The 23986-nt window shown below is 36.3% G+C and overlaps 1 protein-coding gene across 7 annotated transcripts in view; it reads right to left on the reverse strand.

Moving 5' to 3' along the window:
* magi3a (membrane associated guanylate kinase, WW and PDZ domain containing 3a) overlaps window positions 1-23986 on the reverse strand; it is a 275522-nt gene that overhangs the window by 168715 nt on the left and 82821 nt on the right. Inside the window, exon 1 of one of the 7 annotated variants that reach the window (XM_062052765.1) lies at window positions 8247-8277. The exons of the other annotated variants lie outside the window; for them this stretch is intronic. Within the exon in view, the coding sequence (XP_061908749.1) occupies window positions 8247-8253 (7 nt within the window). The 5' untranslated portion in view covers window positions 8254-8277. Of the gene's footprint in view, window positions 1-8246; window positions 8278-23986 lie in introns of those variants that run through there. 7 annotated transcript variants of the gene reach the window in all.

Consider the following 23986-nt stretch of genomic DNA (forward strand, 5'->3'; position numbering starts at 1 on the left):
GCTGGCAGAACATCCTCACATGTGTGATGTCATTGTCACATGATCAGAAGCCGCGGTGGCTCTGTGCATGAATGAGACCGGAGACAAGAGAATAGGGGATTTTGCAAGTATAATGTTGCCACACGTGCTCGTATTGGCAACATCTTATCATTCCCGTCATGAATGGAAATGATAATGAAGGAGCAAGTAAATCCACGGTCTGTAACTGAGCACACAATGTATGTGTGTCTATCATACGGCACGTCGTCCAACAATAATTATGAACATGAAAATAGCAGCTGGCCAACATTACACAACTACACAGCTGCAACATCGTCTGGTAGAACACAGCAGACGTCAAGTCGGACAAAAACTAACAAACATCAGAGAAAGACTCAATCATTGCTGATCTAACATTGAACCTTATTAAATTATTATTATTATTATTAAATGTGTGAATGTCCAAGCATGCACACATGTAGATTCTATACCAAAACAACTATCTATGTATTATTATTATTATTAAATGTGTGAATGTCCAAGCATTCATACATTAAGATTCTGCACCAAAAACTATCTATTTATTACTATTATTATTATTATTATTAAATGTGTGAATGTCTAATCATTTATACATTTAGATTCTGCACCAAAAACTATCTATTTATTACTATTATTATTATTATTATTATTAAATATGTGAATGTCGAAGCATGCACACATTAAGATTCTACACCAAAAACGATCTATTTATTAATATTATTATTATTGTTATTGATTGTGTGAATGTCCAAGCCTTCACACATTAAGATTCTACAAGAAAAAACAAGGTATTATTAGTATTATTATTATTAAATATGTGAATGTACAAGCATTCATACATTAAACATCTACACAAAATATATACATTTATCATTATTATTATTGTTATTATTAATAAATGTGTGAATGTCCAAGCATGCACACATTAGGATTCTACACCAAAAACTATCTATTTAATAATACTATTATTACTGTTATTGAATGTGTGAATGTCCAAGCATTCACACATTAAGATTCTACAAGAAAAAACAATGTATTATTATTATTATTATTATTATTAAATGTGTGAATGTACAAGCATTCATATATTAAAATTCTAAACAAAAAATATATTTATGTATTATTATTATTGTTATTATTAATAAATGTGTGAATGTCCAAGCATGCACACATTATGATTATACACCGAAAAACTATGTATTCATTATTATTATTATTGTGGAAATCACCAAGCATTCATACATTACAATTCTAGACAAAAAACTATATATTTATCATTATTATTATTATTATTAAATGTGTGAATGTCCAACCATTCACACATTAAGATAACACACAACAAATATACATATTTATTATTATTATTATTAAATGTGTGAATGTCCAAGCATGCACACATTAAGATTCTACACCAAAAAACTATTTATTATTAGTAGTAGTAGTATTAAATGTGTGAATATCCAAGCATTCACACATTAAGATTATACAACAAAAAACTATCTATTTATTATTATCATTATTAAATGTGTGAACATCCAAGCATTTACACATTAAGATTCTACACCAAAAACGCTCTATTTATTAATATTATTATTATTGTTATTGAATGTGTGAATGTCCAAGCATTCACACATTAAGATTCTACAAGAAAAAACAATGCATTATTATTATTATTAATAATAAATGTGTGAATGTAAAGCATTCATACATTAAAATTCTACACAAAAAATATATATATGTATTATTGATTGATTATTATTATTGTTATTATTAATAAATGTGTGAATGTCCAAGCATGCACACATTAAGATTATACACCAAAAAAATATGTATTATTATTATTAGTAGTAGTATTAAATGTGTGAACATCCAAGCATGCACATATTAAGATTATACACCACAAAACTATATATCTATTATTATTATTATTAAATGTGTGAATATCCAAGCATTCACACATTAATATTATACACCAAAAAAACTATGTATTTATTATTATTATTATTTAATATTTTTATATTAAATATTAAATATAAACATTTCAGTTCCACTCACGCACGTCGGCGGCTCGCACACAAGACATTCACACGCAATTCCTACTGTAATTGCAAATTCTAGTTATTATTAATACAACTATAACCATTATTTCAGAATAATTCCCACCAATAGAGTAGGATTTGTGTACATTATACTAATCTGTACAGCCTTGGCCTTTGGGCTGGTACCGAGGGCGACTGTGTTGACCAGTTTGACGCGTGTAAATGATAGAATGTCCAGTACTGTAGAACTATGTATACTCTCTTAACCAGCGTTTCCAGCATTGGTCAGAGATGTATTGAACTTGTCTCCTTTTTTAGTGCAGCTTTAATGCGCATCATTTCCTAATCCACTTTGTCACTTAGTGATTTCCTCGTTTGACTCATCTCCAATAGAGTCATTTTCAGGATCCAGGCGACTGACCTCTCAGGGTCCTCCGCTGCGATCCCATACTCCAACATATCAGCTGGCCATTCTTCCTCTGTTTCTTCCGAAACATTTCCTGATCCACTTCAACTCCTCTTGAGGCTTTGTCTGCAGGAATTTGAGTGGTATTAATGTACCGCCATTGGGTGACATCAGATGTTTTGCATCTTTCCCTCCTTTTCCGATTAAGTATGCGTTGCCTAGCAGTGCACTGTTTGTTGGGCAAAGACACATCATCCTTTTTAAAGGGAAATTCCAAAGTGTAGCGTCCATTTTGAAGCTTGCACGTATCAGTCATGACCTTCGTGAACTTCATGTCATCTCTAGAAATGTCTTCTTGGTATTCTGATGACCTGTCGTGTATATCATGGTTGTATTGATTGTGCAGCAGCTCCTCTTGCTTTGTTATGGAGGTCCTGTTGACAGTAGTAGTGGAGCATCCAATCTTACTCCTCTTCTTACTGTAATCAGGATTGCCATTGATGACCCACCCCAATAGGGTCTTAACGGCATATGGTCCATTTCCATGACTGTTGACCACTTCCCAGGGTTCAAGCAGTTTAGATGCGTTGGTCCCAATCACTAGCTCTACATCGGCTTGACTACGAGGAAGAGTGACGCCATCCAAGTATGGCCATTTAGCCAACTCCTCTTCATTGATGAGGTTGTTTGTAGTTACGGGCATCCTTTTTTGGGTGTAGACCTTGGGAAGGTCGTAGAACTGTTGCCCAGTAAGGCTTGAAATCTTTAAGTCTGTCAGCATGTAACTGGAAATGTATGTTTTTGGGCCCATGGTTAGGAGATTGATTTTAGTTTTTCTTCCTTTCAAGTTGAGCTTGGTCATCAAATTTTCAGAACAAAATGTGCCTGTGCTGCCCGGATCCAAGAATGCATAGGTTTTTATGACTGGGTGTCCTTTGCTGGACTTTATCTGTACAGGCAGAATTGACAGAATTCCATTTCCAGCCCCCGTTTGTCCACATGTTTGCAGCGATATTTGTGCATTACTCACCCTTGCCTTATTTTGGTTTGGAATTATGTTGCTTGCTCTTTCCTTCTGACCAATATGAAGCAGACTTGGATGATTTTGCTTGCATATCTTGCAGGTCAAGCGCTTATCACAATCCCTGCTAAGATGTCCAACATGAAGACACCCAAAACAGATTCCTTTCTGTCTTATGAAAGTTATCTTCCCTCTGTGGGTCTTCTCCTCCAACTGAGGACACTGGTCAAGAGCATGATTTTTAGAGCAGCAAACACAGGCGTTTGTGGTATGAGCAGGTGCACTTTGCTTTGGAGCAGGTTTGAATCTGGTTTTATTTTCCGCATCAGGGGTTTCGATTTTAATGGTTGTGGCAAAACTGCTACCTTGGAATTTAGGTTTACCTTGTGATTTCATTCCTTTTACAGGGTTACTTCCTGTACTTTGTGGTGCATTATGGATGTCTCCAAAGACTGGGTCAGAGACAATTTTCACCTGTCGCTCAATAAATGCTACAATGTCTGAGAACTGAGGTCTGCGATGGTGGTTTTCTAATATGTTGCATGCAGAGACTCTCCAGCTTTCTCGCAGTCTGTATGGCAGCTTGGAGATCACAGTTTTCCTGTGAGCCGACATGTTAAGTTCTTGCATATACTGCACGTTTTCCATGGCAGTGCAACATTCTCGAAGGTACAGTGAGTAGGCTTGCAGAGCTCGTACATCTTCAGACTTCACCACAGGCCAGTTGAACACTTTCTCCATGTAAGCTGCTGTTATCTGGTATTGGTCACCAAAGTGTTTTTCCAATAAAAACTTTGCCATCTCATAGCCTCTTTCTGGGGGCATGTGTTGACAGCTACGTACCAGTTCTTTAGGTTGACCCCTAGTGTACATTTCCAGATAGTACAAACAGTCTCCTTTGTTGCTTGTGTTTTTCTCAACGCATTGCACAAATGCTCTGACAAAGGGTTTGTACAGTAATGGATCACCGTCAAAATAGGGAATCTCCTTTGGTGGGAGTAGATGAGAAGTTTGCAACGACATTTGCAATGTTGAAATCTCATTTTGCCTGTGCAATAAATCAATTACAGTAGGGTTGCCATTGGTTGGAGGGAAAATGTTAGTTTGCTGTACAGGGGGGTCCATGTGGGTTGTAGGGCTGTGGTCCTGCACTGTATTCCAAGAGACCTGCTGCTGGTTTGGTAAAGAAGGTGGTGGTTGCAGTTGTACCTGTATGGGTTTAGGGTGTGAAAGCATGGACTGTTGCTCTTGCCAAAAGGTGGGTGGTTGAATGGGAAGTGGTGTCCTATATTGTAGTTGCCATGCTGTTATTTGTTGTTGCTCATATGGATGGTGTATAGACTGTTTTGGAGGTGGTGGTGAAGCTTGGCTTGATTGCTGCTGTGTGAGGGGTTGATAGTCCTTAGCCTGGGGGTTGAGAGTGACTGGTGCTGTAGCCTGGGGGTTGAGAGTGACTGGTGCTGTAGCCTGGGGGTTGAGAGTGACTGGTGGTTCCTTGGTTCTCTGTAAGTAGGAGCTCATGCCATCAGATGCTGTATGGGAGGAAGCATGAAGGCTGGGAGCTTTTAAAACGGCTAATTTCACATCAGCAGCTGCCAATTGAGCATCCAGATCCATCCTTTCCTTTTTCTTTCTGATTCTTTCCCTCTCCTCTTCCAATTTCTTTTTGATCTGCAACGACTCCTCTTCCAATTTCCTTTTTATCATTTCCTCCTCCTCTTCCAATGCATGTTTTTCCTTTAGAGCTGCAGAGCGGACAGCGAGGGCAGCCCTTTCGGCCTCTGCCTGTCTGCGAGCTGAGGAGGTGCTTGACCGACTAGAACCAGAGTGTGTGTGACTCCCATGTGATTTGTGACTTATAACATTAGAAATGCTGTCATTTGGATTAATGTCGTTTTCCAAATCCTCAATATTTTCCAGGGTTGGTGTTCTCATCCAGGTGTTAACATGCTCAATAAATTCATGTACATTGATCAATTTGGCTTTGTGCCATATGTCGGTTTTGATTTGGTCCTCTGTAGGTAGAATTGGTAGGAGGGATTGGTGTGCACTTGCAGCTTGCTTTACAACATTGAGATATTTGGTGAAAGACGATTGCACTTCCATTTTGTCCTCTCCATTTCCCATCCTCTCCATGATATGTTTCTGCATGTTGCTTGCCTTGTTTAATTTGGATCTTCTCTCCTTCTGAAGTGTTTCAATTCTCATCAGTAGAGCTTTTGGTGTCATTTTCACTGTGCGTTTTTTTACAGCAGATGTTTGATTTGTGTCCACCTGATTTTCCATGTCTGCAGGCTGTGACTGATTTTCAGTCATTTCTGACAATTCAGCCTGTGAGGGTTCCATTTGACCTTTAATTGTGTCACCAATTGAATGCGTTAACTTTAACTCCTCCATTAAAGCATGATCATGCATTTCCAAAGCATCATGTTTGCCTTTTCCAGGATCCATGATTATACACAACCCACAAATTCAAAATCAAATCAAATATATGGAAACCTTGTTAATGTCAGTCAAAACACCAAAAATCAAAACCCGCAATTATTAATTGGCATTTGTTCAAATCAAACCTCACCCACGAACGGGCTTGCACAAGGAATCATAAAACACCACCTTGTAATTGAAATCTACCCACGAACGGGTTGCAATCATGCACAAAACATCATAGAAAATACCCTCTAACGGGTTAAACAACAATGAAAATTAACCACCAATGCATTGGATTTTTTGTTTCTGTCTTTGTGTGCACACACTATTATATGGCCATATATTAACCCGTGTAGCGCGCTACATACCTTTTTTCCTTCTGACCAATATGAAGCAGTTTTCGACTTAATGTACAGCCTTTACCTTTGGGCTGGTACCGAGGGCGACTGTGTTGACCAGTTTGACGCGTGTAAATGATAGAATGTCCAGTACTGTAGAACTGTGTTTGGATATGACAATCCGTTTATTCCAGCTATCTAAATTAAATCAAATGTAAGTTATACAACATAAAGTATGCTAACCTTGAATGGCACATTGTCACAGCATTGTCACGGCAAGACACGACACGTCACGTCACAAACACGAACACGAACACGATCGAAAACTGTTTGTCCTCCAATCGCCCTGCCCATGCTCACACCTGAACCCAATTTAAAGGAGGCTACCATGGTAACCGCACCATGGCAACAGTCCCCCTCCCCGGTCAATACTTCCTGGTTCTTAACAGGAAGTGACTGGAGCAATCTGCCGAAAAGGAAATTAAACATGCTGAACCCAACAATCAATTAGAGAAAATAAAAACAATATAAACAAATAAGGAATTTTGGCTCCAACATAATCTGATCTCCATCTTTTGGTATAACTGATACTAGTGATTGTTTACTCGATGATAACAGCAAAAAAAGTCACTATAATAACGATCCAGTCGTTTGAACAGCTCTTTGAAAGAAACGGCTCCCTCCAAAGAGTCATAAAAGTCTTTTCCAGGAGTCACGTCTTAGTCTTTTTCTTTTGTTCTGCACCTTCTAAGGCTTCTTTAAGCGTACTGAACCCTGAAAAATCTGTAGTTGAATACATTTTAGCGTTAAATCCAGGGTATCTTCTGTAGAAGAACATGCATTCTTAATGATTGATTGATTGAGACTTTTATTAGTAGGTTGCACAGTGAAGTACATATTCCGTACAATTGACCACTAAATGGTAACACCCGAATAAGTTTTTCAACTTGTTTAAGTCGGGGTCCACTTAAATTGATTCATGATACAGATATATACTATCATATATACTATCATCATAATACAGTCATCACACAAGATAATCACATTGAATTATTTACATTATTTACAATCAGGAGTGTGGAGGGGGGGTGGGGGGGGGATATGGACATCAAGTAGTGGACATAGAGAGAGAGAGAGAGAGAGATCAGAAGGCATAAGAAAAAGAATCTGCATTTGATTGTTTACATTTGATTATTAGCAATCCGGGGAGGGTGTTAGTTTAGGGTTGTAGCTGCCTGGAGGTGAACTTTTATAGCGGTTTTGAAGGAGGATAGAGATGCCCTTTCTTTTATACCTGTTGGGAGCGCATTCCACATTGATGTGGCATAGAAAGAGAATGAGTTAAGACCTTTGTTAGTTCGGAATCTGGGTTTAACGTGGTTAGTGGAGCACCCCCTGGTGTTGTGGTTATGGCGGTCATTTACGTTAAGGAAGTAGTTTGACATGTACTTCGGTATCAGGGAGGTGTAGCGGATTTTATAGACTAGGCTCAGTGCAAGTTGTTTAACTCTGTCCTCCACCTTGAGCCAGCCCACTTCAGAGAAGTGGGTAGGAGTGAGGTGGGATCTGGGGTGGAGGTCTAGAAGTAACCTGACTAGCTTGTTCTGAGATGTTTGGAGTTTAGATTTGAGGGTTTTGGAGGTGCTAGGGTATGAAGAGTATTGTTTTATTTAATTATTTTTAAATACATTTTTAAACCTCATTTTCAATCTAATTAACTATTATTATTATTCTTTGTAACTCTGACAGAAGAAAATAAAAACAAAGAAGGCTGGTTCTCGAGACGTCACAGTGACCAAGTCACTAAGTTGGCAACACTGATCGCTTCTGCTTGGTCTTCTTATTTTCTGGCAGACCAGGTTCGTGTGAAAAGAAGCAAATTTATGATGCGTAGCGTCCCGTTATTTGCGAGTGAATGAATATATATATGGAAACAGTCAGTATACAGCAAGATATCATAGAAGGGGAGGATGCAGAAACTAGAAGACGCTTACCTGACATAGCGTTTGGGGTTGATGGGGAGAGGCGCACCCACATGGAGGGGAGAAAAAGAGACACATGTTAGCCTTGTATCCAGTTTGTTAAACAATATTTAAAATGGTTATTTTGCTGAATTCATTAAGTCAATTATCCTAAATTCAACTAAAGAGGTTAAAAACACTGTTAAAAAAATTCTGACAAAAATACAGATCAGGCCATGTGAAAAAATATATGGTTTATATTTGGGTTTGGGTTAATTCTTTAAATATTTATTTGATCATAATGTCAAATCCTAATCTTTATGTAATATTTCCCAAAGTAATTCAGTAATTAAGTAACACACTTTGATACATCCTGCAGTGAACACAGTATGACAAACATCAACAAGCTCCACTTAAGTTTGCCAAAGCTGGGCGATAAAACGATATCAATACAAACCGCGATAGACACGTAATCGATACCGATTAAAAATGAGTTCAATAAAATGGTCAGTATTTTATTTTCTTTCTTGGTGGGAAGAAAGCGGAAGGTTGGTTGCATGAACAAAAGGCACACAGGAAGTGGTCACTGATCAGTGGGAGGGACACGCTAACAGCCAATCAGATCAAAGTATCAAGTAGCATGTTTGGTTGATTCTTTGCATGGAGTGAGAAGAGAAAGTCAAACTGAAGAATTTGTGGATAAAAGAGGAAAAGTCACCTGGACAGTTTTTGGGATTTTTTTCAATAGGACCGTAGTCAGATCAATGTGGTCTGTAAATGATGCAAGGCAAGACCGCTAATATCACACCACTTTAGCTCACCCTTTAGAGCACAGCGGTAACTTCCTGCCACTAAACCTGCAGGAAAGTAGTTCTTCTCAGGTTTCTCTATGTTTACATTTTAACACTTTGCACAACTTTTTTTTACACTTTATGAAGCATTTCTTACATATTCATGATTTTTAGGAGCTTATTGTTAAGTGTTCAATGTGAATTTACTATTTTGTTGACATTGTTTGTGTTGACATTTCCTTTCTGCCTTGATAGCTGAGGGATTATAATCAAAGGAAGTTACATTTCCAATAAAATATATTTTTCTCCTTCCCCTTATTTTCCATAGGTGATAAAAAATGTCAATATTTATTGATATTGACCGATATATTAATAACATTTAAACAATTACTGCAAAACAAAAATTCCTTTCCATAGTTAAATAAGAATAACAGGGCAAATTAATGTTACACAGCCGTTAATTCCTCGCACTAAACCTGCAGAAAATAGTTCTTCTCAGGTTTCTCTATGTTTACATTTGAACACTTTGCATTATTATTTTACACTTTATGAAGCATTTCTTACATATTCATGATTTTTAAGAGCTTATTGAAAAGTGTTCATTGTGAATTTACTATTTTGTTGACATTGTTTGTGTTGACATTTCCTTTCTGCCTTGATAGCTGAGGGATTATAATCACAGGAAGTTACATTTCCAATAAAATATATTTTTCTCCTTCCCCTTATTGTCCGTGGGTCATAAAAAATGTCAATAATTATTGATATCGACTGATACATTAATGATATTTAAACAATTACTGCAAAGCAAAACTTATTTTCCATAGTTAAATAAGAATAAGAGGGCAAATTAATGTTACACAGCTGTTATTTCCTCGCACTAAACCTGCAGAAAATAGTTCTTCTCAGGTTTCTCCATGTTTACATTTTCACACTGCAGTATTTTCTTACACTTTATGACTCATTTCTTACACATTCACGATTTTTAAGAGCTTATTGTTAAGTGTTCAATGTGATTTTATTATTTTGTTTACATTGTTTTTGTTGACATTTCTAAAGCTGATAGATTATAATCACAGGAAATATAATTTCCAATAAAAACACTTATTTCCTGCTCCTTATTTCCTATAGGTCATAAAAAATGCCAATATTTATTAATATCAACCGATATATCAATAACATTTAAACAATTACTGCAAACCAAAAAAAATCCTTTCCATAGTTAAATAAGAATAATATGGCAAATTAATGTTACACAGCCGTTATTTCCTCGCACTAAACCTGCAGAAAATAGTTCTTCTCAGGTTTCTCTACGTTTACATTTTCATACTGCAGTATTTTCTTACAGTTTATTAAGCATTTCTTACACATTCATGATTTTTAAGAGCTTATTGTTAAGTGTTCAATGAGATTTTGCTATTTTGTTTACATTGTTTTTGTTGACATTTCTAAAGCTGATGGATTATAATCACAGGAAATGACATTTCCAATAAAAACATATTTATTTCCTGCTCCTTTATTTCCCATAGGTCATAAAAAATGTTGATAATTATTGATATCGACTAATTTATTATTAATATTTAAAAAATTACTGCAAAACTAAAATACCTTTCCATAGTTAAATAAGAATAAAAGGGGAAATTAATGTTACACAGACGTTATTTCCTCGCACTAAACCAACAGAAAATAGTTCTTCTCAGGTTTCTCTACGTTTACATTTTCACACTGCAGTATTTTCTTACAGTTTATGAAGCATTTCTTACACATTCATGATTTTTAAGAGCTTATTGTTAAGTGTTCAATGTGATTTTATTATTTTGTTTACATTGTTTTTGTTGACATTTCTAAAGCTGATAGATTATAATCACAGGAAATATAATTTCCAATAAAAACACTTATTTCCTGCTCCTTATTTCCGATAGGTCATAAAAAATGTCAATATTTATTAATATCAACCGATATATCAATAACATTTAAACAATTACTGCAAACCAAAAAAAATCCTTTCCATAGTTAAATAAGAATAATATGGCAAATTAATGTTACACAGCCGTTATTTCCTCGCACTAAACCTGCAGAAAATAGTTCTTCTCAGGTTTCTCTACGTTTACATTTTCATACTGCAGTATTTTCTTACAGTTTATTAAGCATTTCTTACACATTCATGATTTTTAAGAGCTTATTGTTAAGTGTTCAATGAGATTTTGCTATTTTGTTTACATGGTTTTTGTTGACATTTCTAAAGCTGATGGATTATAATCACAGGAAATGACATTTCCAAAAAAAACATATTTATTTCCTGCTCCTTTATTTCCCATAGGTCATAAAAAATGTTGATAATTATTGATATCGACTAATTTATTATTAATATTTAAAAAATTACTGCAAAACTAAAATACCTTTCCATAGTTAAATAAGAATAAAAGGGAAAATTAATGTTACACAGCTGTTATTTCCTCGCACTAAACCAACAGAAAATAGTTCTTCTCAGGTTTCTCTACGTTTATATTTTCACACTGCAGTATTTTCTTACAGTTTATGAAGCATTTCTTACACATTCATGATTTTTAAGAGCTTATTGTTAAGTGTTCAATGTGATTTTATTATTTTGTTTACATTGTTTTTGTTGACATTTCTAAAGCTGATAGATTATAATCACAGGAAATGTAATTTCCAATAAAAACACTTATTTCCTGATCCTTATTTCCGATAGGTCATAAAAAAATGTCAATATTTATTGATATCGACCGATATATTAATAACATTTAAACAATTACTGCAAAACAAAAATTCCTTTCCATAGTTAAATAAGAATAATAGGGCAAATTAATGTTACACAGCCGTTATTTCCTCGCACTAAACCAACAGAAAATAGTTCTTCTCAGGTTTCTCTGTTTACATTTTCACACTGCAGTATTTTCTTACACTTTATGAAGCATTTCTTACACATTCATGACTTTTAAGAGCTTATTGTTAAGTGTTCAATGAGATTTTGCTATTTGGTTTACATTGTTTTTGTTGACATTTCTAAAGATGATGGATTATAATCACAGGAAATGACATTTCCAATAAAAACATATTTATTTCCTGCTCCTTATTTCCCATAGGTCATAAAAAATGTTGATAATTATTGATATCGACCAATACATTAATAATATTTGAACAATTACTGCAATACTAAAATTAATTTCCATAGTTAAATGAGAATAACAGGGCAAATGAATGTTACACAAACGTTATTTCCTCGCACTAAACCTGCAGAAAATAGTTCTCCTCAGGTTTCTCTACGTTTACATTTTCACACTTTGCACTATTTCCGTACACTTTATCAAGCATTTCTTATATATGCATGACCTCTGCAAGAGGGTTCACTCTTTGCAAATGAAATGAATGAAGTGAACCCTCTGTGTCAGTCTTTCACTCTCTTTGTGTCTTTGAGAGCAGACCATGGTTGTAGACCTGCACCCGGCATCTCTTACAGTCTGTAACCTTTAGTCCAGCAATCTGGCTCTTGTCTCCAGAGTGAAGGATCTAAGACGCCCTGCGTGCCAGAGAAGTAGACTTTGGGAGTGGACAGCACTGAGCCATCACTCAGATGGACAGCCCTTCCTCGCAGTTACTTTCTCTGAGAGCTTTCTACTTTCAGCCGGCAGGAGTTTGCCGTCCACACGGACTTCCTGCTGGCTCCATCCATCTGCTGACCATCCCTCACAATCACTCATTCTACTTCCAGAGTTGTCATCAAGCTTCAATCAACCAGGGAGAAACCAAAGCATGAGCCTCTTGGCAGTAAGCTGGGGCTTGTTCAGACTGATGGTTCTATCGCAAGGTGTGCAACGGTACCAAATCCTCACGTACCGCAGTACGGTTTGGTTTGTAACATGGCATTAGTGTCACAATTTGGTTTGTAACATGGTGTTAGTGTCACAATTTGGTACGTACCGCGGTATAAAAGTCACAATTTGGTATGTAAGACCATATTAATGTCACAGTTTGGTTTGTAACATGGTATTAGTGTCACAGTTTGGTTTGTAACATGGTATTAGTGTCACAGTTTGGTTTGTAACATGGTATTATTGTCACAATTTGGTACGTACCACAGTGTTAGCGGCACAATTTGGTATGTACCACAGTATTAGTGTCACAGTTTGGTACGTACCGCGGTATAAAAGTCACAATTTAGTATGGAAGACCATATTAGTGTCACAGTTTGGTTTGTAACATGGTATTAGTGTCACAGTTTGGCTTGTAACATGGTGTTAGTGTCACAATTTGGTACGTACTGCAGTGTTAGCGGCACAATTTGGTATGTACCACGGTATTAGTGTCCCAGTTTGGTACGTACCGCGGTATAAAAGTCACGATTTAGTACGTAAGACCATATTAGTGTCACAGTTTGGTTTGTAACATGGTATTAGTGTCACAGTTTGGCTTGTAACATGGCATTAGTGTCACAATTTGGTACGTACTGCAGTGTTAGCAGCACAATTTGGTATGTACCACGGTATTAGTGTCACAGTTTGGTACATACCGCGGTATAAAAGTCACGATTTGGTACGTAAGACCATATTAGTGTCACAGTTTTGTTTGTAACATGGTATTAGTCTCACAATTTGGTACATACCGCGGTATTAGTGTCACAATTTGGTACGTACTGCAGTGTTAGTGGCACAATTTGGTATGTACCACGGTATTAGTGTCACAGTTTGGTACGTACCGCGGTATAAAAGTCACGATTTGGTACGTAAGACCATATTAGTGTCACAGTTTGGTTTGTAATATGGTATTAGTGTCACAATTTAGTACATACCACCGTATTACTGTCACAGTTTAATGTGTACCGCCATATTAGTGTTACAGTTTGGTTTGTAACCCGGTATTACTGTCACAATTCGGTACGTACCGTGGTATTAGTGTCACAATTCAGTACGTAAGACCATTTTAGTGTCACAATTCAGTACGTAAGACCATATGAGTGTCACAATTTGCTTTGTAACATGGTATTAGTGTCACGATTCGGCATGTAAGACCATATTAGTGTCACAATTTGCTTTGTAACATGGTATTAGTGTCACGTATCGGCATGTAAGACCATATTAGTGTCACAATTTGCTTTGTAACATGGTATTAGTGTCACGATTCGGCATGTAAGACCATATTAGTGTCACAATTTGCTTTGTAACATGGTATTAGTGTCACGTATCGGCATGTAAAACCATATTAGTGTCACAATTTGCTTTGTAACATGGTATTAGTGTCACGATTCGGCATGTAAGACCATATTAGTGTCACAATTTGCTTTGTAACATGGTATTAGTGTCACGATTCGGCATGTAAGACCATATTAGTGTCACAATTTGCTTTGTAACATGGTATTAGTGTCACGATTCGGCATGTAAGACCATATTAGTGTCACAATTTGCTTTGTAACATGGTATTAGTGTCACGATTCGGCATGTAAAACCATACTAGTGTCACAGTTTGGTTTGTAACATGGCATTAGTGTCACAGTTTGGTTTGTAACATGGTGTTAGTGTCACAATTTGGTACGTACCGCGGTATAAAAGTCACAATTTGGTATGTAAGACCATATTAATGTCACAGTTTGGTTTGTAACATGGTATTAGTGTCACAGTTTGGTTTGTAACATGGTATTAGTGTCACAGTTTGGTTTGTAACATGGTATTATTGTCACAATTTGGTACGTACCACAGTGTTAGCGGCACAATTTGGTATGTACCACAGTATTAGTGTCACAGTTTGGTACGTACCGCGGTATAAAAGTCACAATTTAGTATGGAAGACCATATTAGTGTCACAGTTTGGTTTGTAACATGGTATTAGTGTCACAGTTTGGCTTGTAACATGGTGTTAGTGTCACAATTTGGAACATACTGCAGTGTTAGCGGCACAATTTGGTATGTACCACGGTATTAGTGTCCCAGTTTGGTACGTACCGCGGTATAAAAGTCACGATTTGGTACGCAAGACCATATTAGTGTCACAGTTTTGTTTGTAACATGGTATTAGTCTCACAATTTGGTACGTACCGCGGTATTAGTGTCACAATTTGGTACGTACTGCAGTGCTAGCGGCACAATTTGGTATGTACCACGGTATTAGTGTCACAGTTTGGTACGTACCGCGGTATAAAAGTCACGATTTGGTACGTAAGACCATATTAGTGTCACAGTTTGGTTTGTAATATGGTATTAGTGTCACAATTTGGTACGTACCGCGGCATTAGTGTCACAATTTAGTACATACCACCGTATTACTGTCACAGTTTAATGTGTACCGCCATATTAGTGTTACAGTTTGGTTTGTAACCCGGTATTACTGTCACAATTCGGTACGTACCGCGGTATTAGTGTCACAATTCAGTACGTAAGACCATTTTAGTGTCACAATTCAGTACGTAAGACCATATGAGTGTCACAATTTGCTTTGTAACATGGTATTAGTGTCACGATTCGGCATGTAAGACCATATTAGTGTCACAATTTGCTTTGTAACATGGTATTAGTGTCACGTATCGGCATGTAAAACCATATTAGTGTCACAATTTGCTTTGTAACATGGTATTAGTGTCACGATTCGGCATGTAAGACCATATTAGTGTCACAATTTGCTTTGTAACATGGTATTAGTGTCACGATGCGGCATGTAAGACCATATTAGTGTCACAATTTGCTTTGTAACATGGTATTAGTGTCACGATTCGGCATGTAAGACCATATTAGTGTCACAATTTGCTTTGTAACATGGTATTAGTGTCGCGTATCGGCATGTAAAACCATATTAGTGTCACAATTTGCTTTGTAACATGGTATTAGTGTCACGATTCGGCATGTAAGACCATATTAGTGTCACAATTTGCTTTGTAACATGGTATTAGTGTCACGATTCGGCATGTAAGACCATATTAGTGTCACAATTTGCTTTGTAACATGGTATTAGTGTCACGATTCGGCATGTAAAACCATATTAGTGTCACAATTTGCTTTGTAACATGGTATTAGTGTCACGATTCGGCATGTAAGACCATATTAGTGTCACAATTTGCTTTGTAACATGGTATTAGTGTCACGATTCGGCATGTAAGACCATATTAGTGTCACAATTTGCTTTGTAACATGGTATTAGTGTCACGATTCGGCATGTAAAACCATATTAGTGTCTCAGTTGGGTTTGTAACATGGTATTAGTGTCAAGATTCGGTAGGTAAGACCATATTAGTGTCTCAGTTTGGTACGTTCCGATGTATTAATGTCATGGTCCAATATGTACCGCGGTATTGGGGTAAATTTTTCAACATGTACTGGACTTACAGAAACATTTATTAAAACGTTTCTCTTTTAACCGCGGAGTGAACTAAATGGGGAAAAAAATCAATCAAATTTTTAAAAAAATTCTGATTTACAAAACATTCATGATAATGTACAAAAATATGCATTTCACAAGAATAGGTGCCTTTTGAGGAAAAAAAACTACTACAAATGTGCAAGGATGTGCAAGATGGGCATCTTGAAAGAAGAAACAGCGGCAATAACAACATGCGTTAAGGACCAAAATATTTTACACTGAGGCGTGTACCTGCACATTTTGCATTTTGTTTAACATTTTAGCGTGCTAACCTTAGCTCTCCCAGCTAAACAGACTTAACACCAAAGTGGCGTTTTGCTGGATTTACTGAAGAATTTGTGAAAGTCAAACAATGCAAAAAGAATGCCATTGTAAGTTAATAATACTAACACAGACACTCGCAAACGTGTTAGCATATTAGCTAATGCTAACAACGCTAGCTTGATTACATTACGATAGCACGTACAAATATGCATGAAAACACTCCTACAGACACCACACATGGGACGGTTTAGTAAGTAAGTATTATATTGTAAAACTTAGAAACGTTGCTTGGAGTGATGAAATAAGAATCCATAAGAGTAGAAACGCTATGGACGGCTGGAAAACGGAACGACACTTCTATTACCGGTTCAAAGCACTAAGTGGAAGGATACTGCAGCACCTGCGGTAAGCAAACATATCCAAAAGATGTCTCCATAGCACAAACAATCACATACCATTTCAGTGTCTCTGCTTGGGTTTAATGAAAACCATTGAACATAAATTAGCCGTACCGTTTTATAAGCTGCAGGGTTCAAAGCGTGGGAAAAAAATATGCGGTTTATTGTCCGTAATTGACGGTCATACGTGTGACGTTATTAACATAATCCATATATTTTCTGACTTGATGTCGGTACCAAACCTGACACATCCTGTTTTTCCCTGAGAGCTGCCTTCAAGGCACACTCCAACCTTGGTCTTTTCCCGCTGGAGACCGCTCCACTTTCAAAAGGCTGTCGATTGCAGTGACTCAGACAAGCCGTCCGCGAGGACCTAGGGTGAGAAACTCGGCCATCTGTCCCGTGGACTACAGACTCCAGAGATCTGATCTGTAGATCAGCAAAAGTCATCTCTCCTTGCAGCTTCTCAGCTGACTGACACTTTGGTGTCGCTCTTGGAGGCGATCCAAAGGTCTGCTGAAGATAATGAAAGATATGTCACACATCTTCTGAGGTTGGTCTCACGTAGTCCTCGGCTTCTTTCTCAGAGTCAGCTTGACTAAAACCAAAACCAGATGATGCATTCCTGACGTCATTATTGTTGTTTCTAATGTGTTGTTTCACACTCAATTATGTGATGTACTATAACACAGTATTAGTTATGTACTATAATACACAGTATTAGTTATGTACTATAATACACAATATTAGTTATGTACTGTAATACATAATATTAGATTGGTCAGATCTAGTCATAGACTTAGATTGATCAGATCTAGTCATAGACTTAGATTGATCAGATCTAGTCTTAGATTTAGATCGGTCAGATCTAGTCTTAGACTTAGATAGGTCAGATCTAGTCTTAGACTTAGATAGGTCAGATGTAGTCTTAGACTTAGATTGGTCAGATCTAATCTTAGACGTAGATTGGTCAGATCTAGACTTAACTTAGATTGGTCAGATCTAGTCATAGACGTAGATTGGTCAGATCTAGTCTTGGACTCTGATTGGTCAGATCTAGTCATAATCTTAGATTGATCAGATCTAGTCATAGTCTTAGATTGATCAGATCTAGTCTTAGATTTAGATTGGTCAAATCTAGTCTTAGACTTAGATTGGTCAGATCTAGTCTTAGACCTTGATTGGTCAGATCTAGTCTTAAACCTTGATTGGTCAGATCTAGTCTTAGACCTAGATTGGTCACATCTAGTCTTAGACCTAGATTGGTCACATATAGTCTTAGATTTAGATTGATCAGAACTAGTCTTAGACTTAGATTGGTCACATCTAGTCTTAGACTTAGATTGGTCAGATCTAGTCTTAGACTTAGATAGGTCAGATCTAGTCTTAGACTTAGATTGGTCAGATCTAATCTTAGACGTAAATTGGTCAGATCTAGACTTGGACTTAGATTGGTCGGATCTAGTCATAGATGTAGATTAGTCTGATCTAGTCATAGACTTAGATTGGTCAGATCTAGTCTTAGACTTTGATTGGTCAGATCTAGTCATAATCTTAGATTGATCAGATCTAGTCATAGTCTTAGATTGGTCAGATCTAGTCTTAGACTTAGATTGGTCAGATCTAGTCTTACACCTAGATAGGTCAGATCTAGTCTTAGACCTAGATTGGCCAGATCTAGTTTTAGACCTAGATTGGTCACATCTAGTCTTAGATTTAGATTGATCAGAACTAGTCTTAGACTTAGATTGGTCACATCTAGTCTTAGACTTAGATTGGTCACATCTAGTCTTAGACTTAGATTGGTCACATCTAGTCTTAGACTTAGATTGGTCATATCTAGTCTTAGACTTAGATTGGTCAGATCTAATCTTAGACGTAGATTGGTCAGATCTAGACTTAGACTTAGATTGGTCAGATCTAATCTTAGACGTAGATTGGTCAGATCTAGACTTAGACTTAGATTGTCAAATCTAGTCATAGACTTCGATTAGTCTGATCTAGTCATACTTTGATTAGTCTGATCTAGTCGTAGACTTAGATTGGTCACATCTAGTCATAATCTTAGATTGATTGGATCTAGTCTTAGACTTAGATTGGTCAGATCTAGTCTTAGACCTAGATTGGTCACATCTAGTCTTAGACCTAGATTGGTCACATTTAGTCTTAGATTGGTCAGATCTAATCTTAGACGTAGATTGGTCAGATCTAGACTTAGACTTAGACTGGTCAGATCTAGTCATAGACTTTGATTGGTCTGATCTAGTCATAGAATTGGATTGGTCAGATCTAGTCTTAGACTTTGATTGGTCAGATCTAGTCATAATCTTAGATTGGTCAGATCTAGTCTTAGACTTTGATTGGTCAGATCTAGTCATAATCTTAGATTGGTCAGATCTAGTCTTAGACCTAGATTGGTCACATCTGGTCTTAGACCTAGATTGGTCACATCTAGTCTTAGACAGGACACATCTAGTCATTGACTTAGATTGGTCAGATCTATTAGTTATGTACTGTAATACACAATATTAGATTGGACAGATTTAGTCATAGCCTTAGATTGATCAGATCTAGTCTTAAGACTTAGATTGATCATTATGTAGTCTTAGATTTAGATTGATCAGAACTAGTCTTAGACTTAGATAGGTCAGATTTAGTCTTGGACTTAGATTGGTCAGATCTAGACCCCGGACTGTTGAACAACTTAAGCTGTACATCAAGCAAGAATGGGAAAGAATTCCACCTGAAAAGCTTCAAAAATGTGTCTCCTCAGTTCCCAAATGTTTACTGAGTGTTGTTAAAAGGAAAGGCCATGTAACACAGTGGTGAACATGCCCCTGTGACAACTTTTCTTGCAATGTGTTGCTGCTATTAAATTCTAAGTTAATGATTATTCTCAGTTCAAACATTAAATATCTTGTCTTTGCAGTCTATTCAATTGAATACAAGTTGAAAATGATTTGCAAATCATTGTATTCTGTTTTTATTTACCATTTACACAACGTGCCCACCTCACTGGTTTTGGGTTTTGTATAATATATGTTTATTTTCATTGTTTTCACGCGTCTAAGGAGGCATGGCAGGTTAATAGCTGCTAGCATCCTTAGCCTCTTCCCTTCAGCAGCAGGCTAAGTGTGTGCTGATGAATAGCGGCAATCACACCACATCATTAATCACACTGATGGGAGTCAGTGTGGCCTCAATGAACACCCACAAGAAACTCACTTTTATACCAACATCATTTATGCTACATCTTGTGAGTGTTCCACACCACACCTTCTGTCGACAAGCTCGGATTATTCCAACACTTCTGCCACAAAGGTGTGTGTGTGTGTGTGTGTGTGTGTGTGTGTGTGTGTTGCTTTATTTCTGTGTGCCGTGGTGTGATGCGAGGTGGGAGGATAAAAAGGAACCTTGCTCTACTTTTCGTTCTTCAAGAACTCGTGTCATGATTCAGATTTAGGATTGTGTGAACCCCAGCAGAGTCCAAGAAGAGCAGGAAGACTTTGAAGGGAAACAAGACTTGGTCGGTTGGGCTGAGACAGGAAGCCAGATAAAAGATGTAGGAAATAGAGAAATATGCTAATAATGGAGCTGAGGATTGGCATTAAATATGTAAAACTAAATAGACAATACAATATTTAGATATACATATACAGTACGCTGAAAAAGTCGTATTGCGAGATATCGTCGCTAATTTGAAATGAATTAAAATTCATTTTAATTAATGTGCCGCTTTTAAAACATCAGCAATTTAAAATGTAACAAGCCCTTTAAAAACAAAAACTAACTTTAAAATGATGAATTTTGTATAAAAACTAGAGATGTCCAATAATGGCTTTTTTTGCCGATATCCGATATTGTCCATCTCTTAATTACCGATACCGATATCAACCGATACCGATGTGTACAGTCGTGGAATTAACCCATTATTATGCCTAATTTTGTTGTGAAGCCCCGCTGGATGCATTAAACAATATAACAAGGTTTTCCAAAATAAATCAACTCAAGTTATGGAAAAAAGTGCCAACATGGCACTGCCATATTTATTATTGAAGACACAAAGTGCATTATTTTTTTTAACATGCCTCAAAACAGCAGCTTGGAATTTGGGACATGCTCTCCCTGAGAGAGCATGAGGAGGTTGAGGTGGGCGGGGTTGAGATGGGGGGGGGGGGGGGGGGCTATCTGGGGGTGTATATTGTAGCGTCCCGGAAGAGTTAGTGCTGCAAGGGGTTCTGTTGTGTTTATGTTGTGTTACGGTGCGGATGTTCTCCCGAAATGTGTTTGTCATTCTTGTTTGGTGTGAGTTCACAGTGGGGCGCATATTTGTAACAGTGTTAAAGTTGTTTATACGTCCACCCTCAGTGTGACCTGTATGGCTGTTGACCAAGTATGCCTTGCATTCACTTGTGTGTGTGAAAAGCCGTAGATATTATGTGACTGGGCCGGCACGCAAAGGCAGTGCCTTTAAGGTTTATTGGCGCTCTGTACTTCTTCCTAAGTCTGTGTACACAGCGGCGTTTTAAAAAGTCATACATTTTACTTTTTTAAACCGATACCGATAATTTCCGATATTACATTTTGAAGCATTTATCGGCCGATAATATCGGACTGCCGAGATATATATATATATACATATATATATATATATATATATATATATATATATATATATATATATATATATATATATATATATATATACACATATATATATATATATATATATACACATATATATATATATATATATATACACATATATATATATACATATATATATATATATATATATATATATATATATATATATATATATATATATATATATATATATATATATATATATATATATACACACACATGCATATATACATGCATATGTACATATATGCATACATTTATACATACGTATACATACATACAGTATATACATATATAAACACATATATACATACATATATACAGTACCTATATATACACACATATATACATACATATAAAAACATACATACATATATAAATACATATATATATATATTTTTTAATATACTTTCAGTGGAATGTCTTAAAAGTGACAGTATAAACACCCAGTGTAACAAATGTAAAACAATAATGTTCACTTTAGTGTCATTAAACTTTTAACTTTAGAGAACCAGTGTCCTCTGTAGTGGACATCTTACATCATGCGATTCAATGCTGAATCTCAGAAAATGGCGCCTTTCCTAAAATAACAAATCAACTCAAACCACGAGTTGATTCAACGTTATTAGAAGAAAAAAAAAAGATTTCAAACATGGCTTTATGCGTCGTCATGGAGACGAATGTGGCGGCTTACCAAGGATGTTGTGTTTTGTTTGTTTGTCTCCTAGCAACTTAACTCAAAAAGTTATGGATAGACTTGAATAAAAAATTCAGGAAATGTCCGAAAAAAACTAAACTTTCTCTTTTTTCTCTCTCTCTACAACTCACTGGAACTGGACGGTGTTTGATGCCCAAAATAAATAATTGCCTGGCTTAACTCAAAAGTTGCTGCCTCATAAATACATATTTGATGATTAATGGTTTGCCTTGGAAGGAATCGGTGACTGAGGTTGTTTGATTTAATACACAATCTGAAGTATGTTTCAACAGCACAGAAAAGCACCGCAGTCGGCAAAAATAACACTCCTAATATCCCTTTCCTCATGTAACGCGCAAACGCTCTCGGGTACTCAAACGCTGCCGAAGAGAACTTTCAAGATGGCTGACCACATCTCCTCGCCACTAATTCAGCAAAGGCACTTCCTTTTTCTTCTCAACACCAAACCTTGCATTCCACCCCCAATTTGAGGTGACGATGGAACATTTACATGACCAGCAAGACCTGGCAGTGGAAACTGGAAACTGGAAAGTTCTTCTGCATTCCACACATGTAAGAACAACTTACAACATGGCAAGAAATCACTACTTGGGTTTTCATTAATCTCTTTGTCAGCGTATTTAAAGGAGAACTGCATTTTCTTTTGTCGGCCATTCACAAAACAAATGTTCTCTCTTTTGTATGCATTCGAAATCGTAAATAAATGTTAGCAAAAGTCAGCTAACAATGGAGCTCTATATAGTGCTCTAAAAAACCTCCATCAATGTTTTATATGTAAGTATGTATGTAGTATCTAGTAACATTCACAATAACATGTAATATTTACATATTTTCATCATAATGTAAGTAAATATTTAATGTAGTAACATTCATAATAACATGTAATATTTACATATTTTCATCATACTGTAAGTATATATGTCATGTAGTCACATTCATAATAACATGTATTTGCATATTTTCACTATGCTGTAAGTATATATGTAATGTAGTAACATTCATAATAACATGTAATATTTACATATTTTCATCATACTGTAAATATATATATATATATATATATATATATATATATATATATATATATATATATATATATATATATATATATATATATATATATATATATATATATATAAATGGGTTATACTTGTATAGCGCTTTTCTACCTTCAAGGTACTCAAAGCGCTTTGACAGTATTTCCACATTCACCCATTCACACACACATTCACACACTGATGGAGGGAGCTGCCATGCAAGGCGCTAACCAGCAGCCATCAGAGGCAAAGGGTGAAGTGTCTTGCCCAAGGACACAACGGACGTGACTAGGAAGGTAGAAGGTGGGGATTGAACCCCAGTAACCAGCAACACTCCGATTGCTGGCACAGCCACTCTACCAACTTCGCCACGCCTATATATATATATGTGTAGTAACATTCATAATAAGTCATATTTACATATTTACATCATACTGTAAGTATATATGTAATGTAGTAACAGTCATAATAACATGTAATATATACATATTTTCATCATACTGTAAGTATATATGTAGTATCTAGTAACATTCATAATATGTAATATTTACATATT

This window comes from Entelurus aequoreus, linkage group LG07 (genome assembly GCF_033978785.1).
Source record: "Entelurus aequoreus isolate RoL-2023_Sb linkage group LG07, RoL_Eaeq_v1.1, whole genome shotgun sequence".
NCBI classification, from domain to species: domain Eukaryota; kingdom Metazoa; phylum Chordata; class Actinopteri; order Syngnathiformes; family Syngnathidae; genus Entelurus; species Entelurus aequoreus.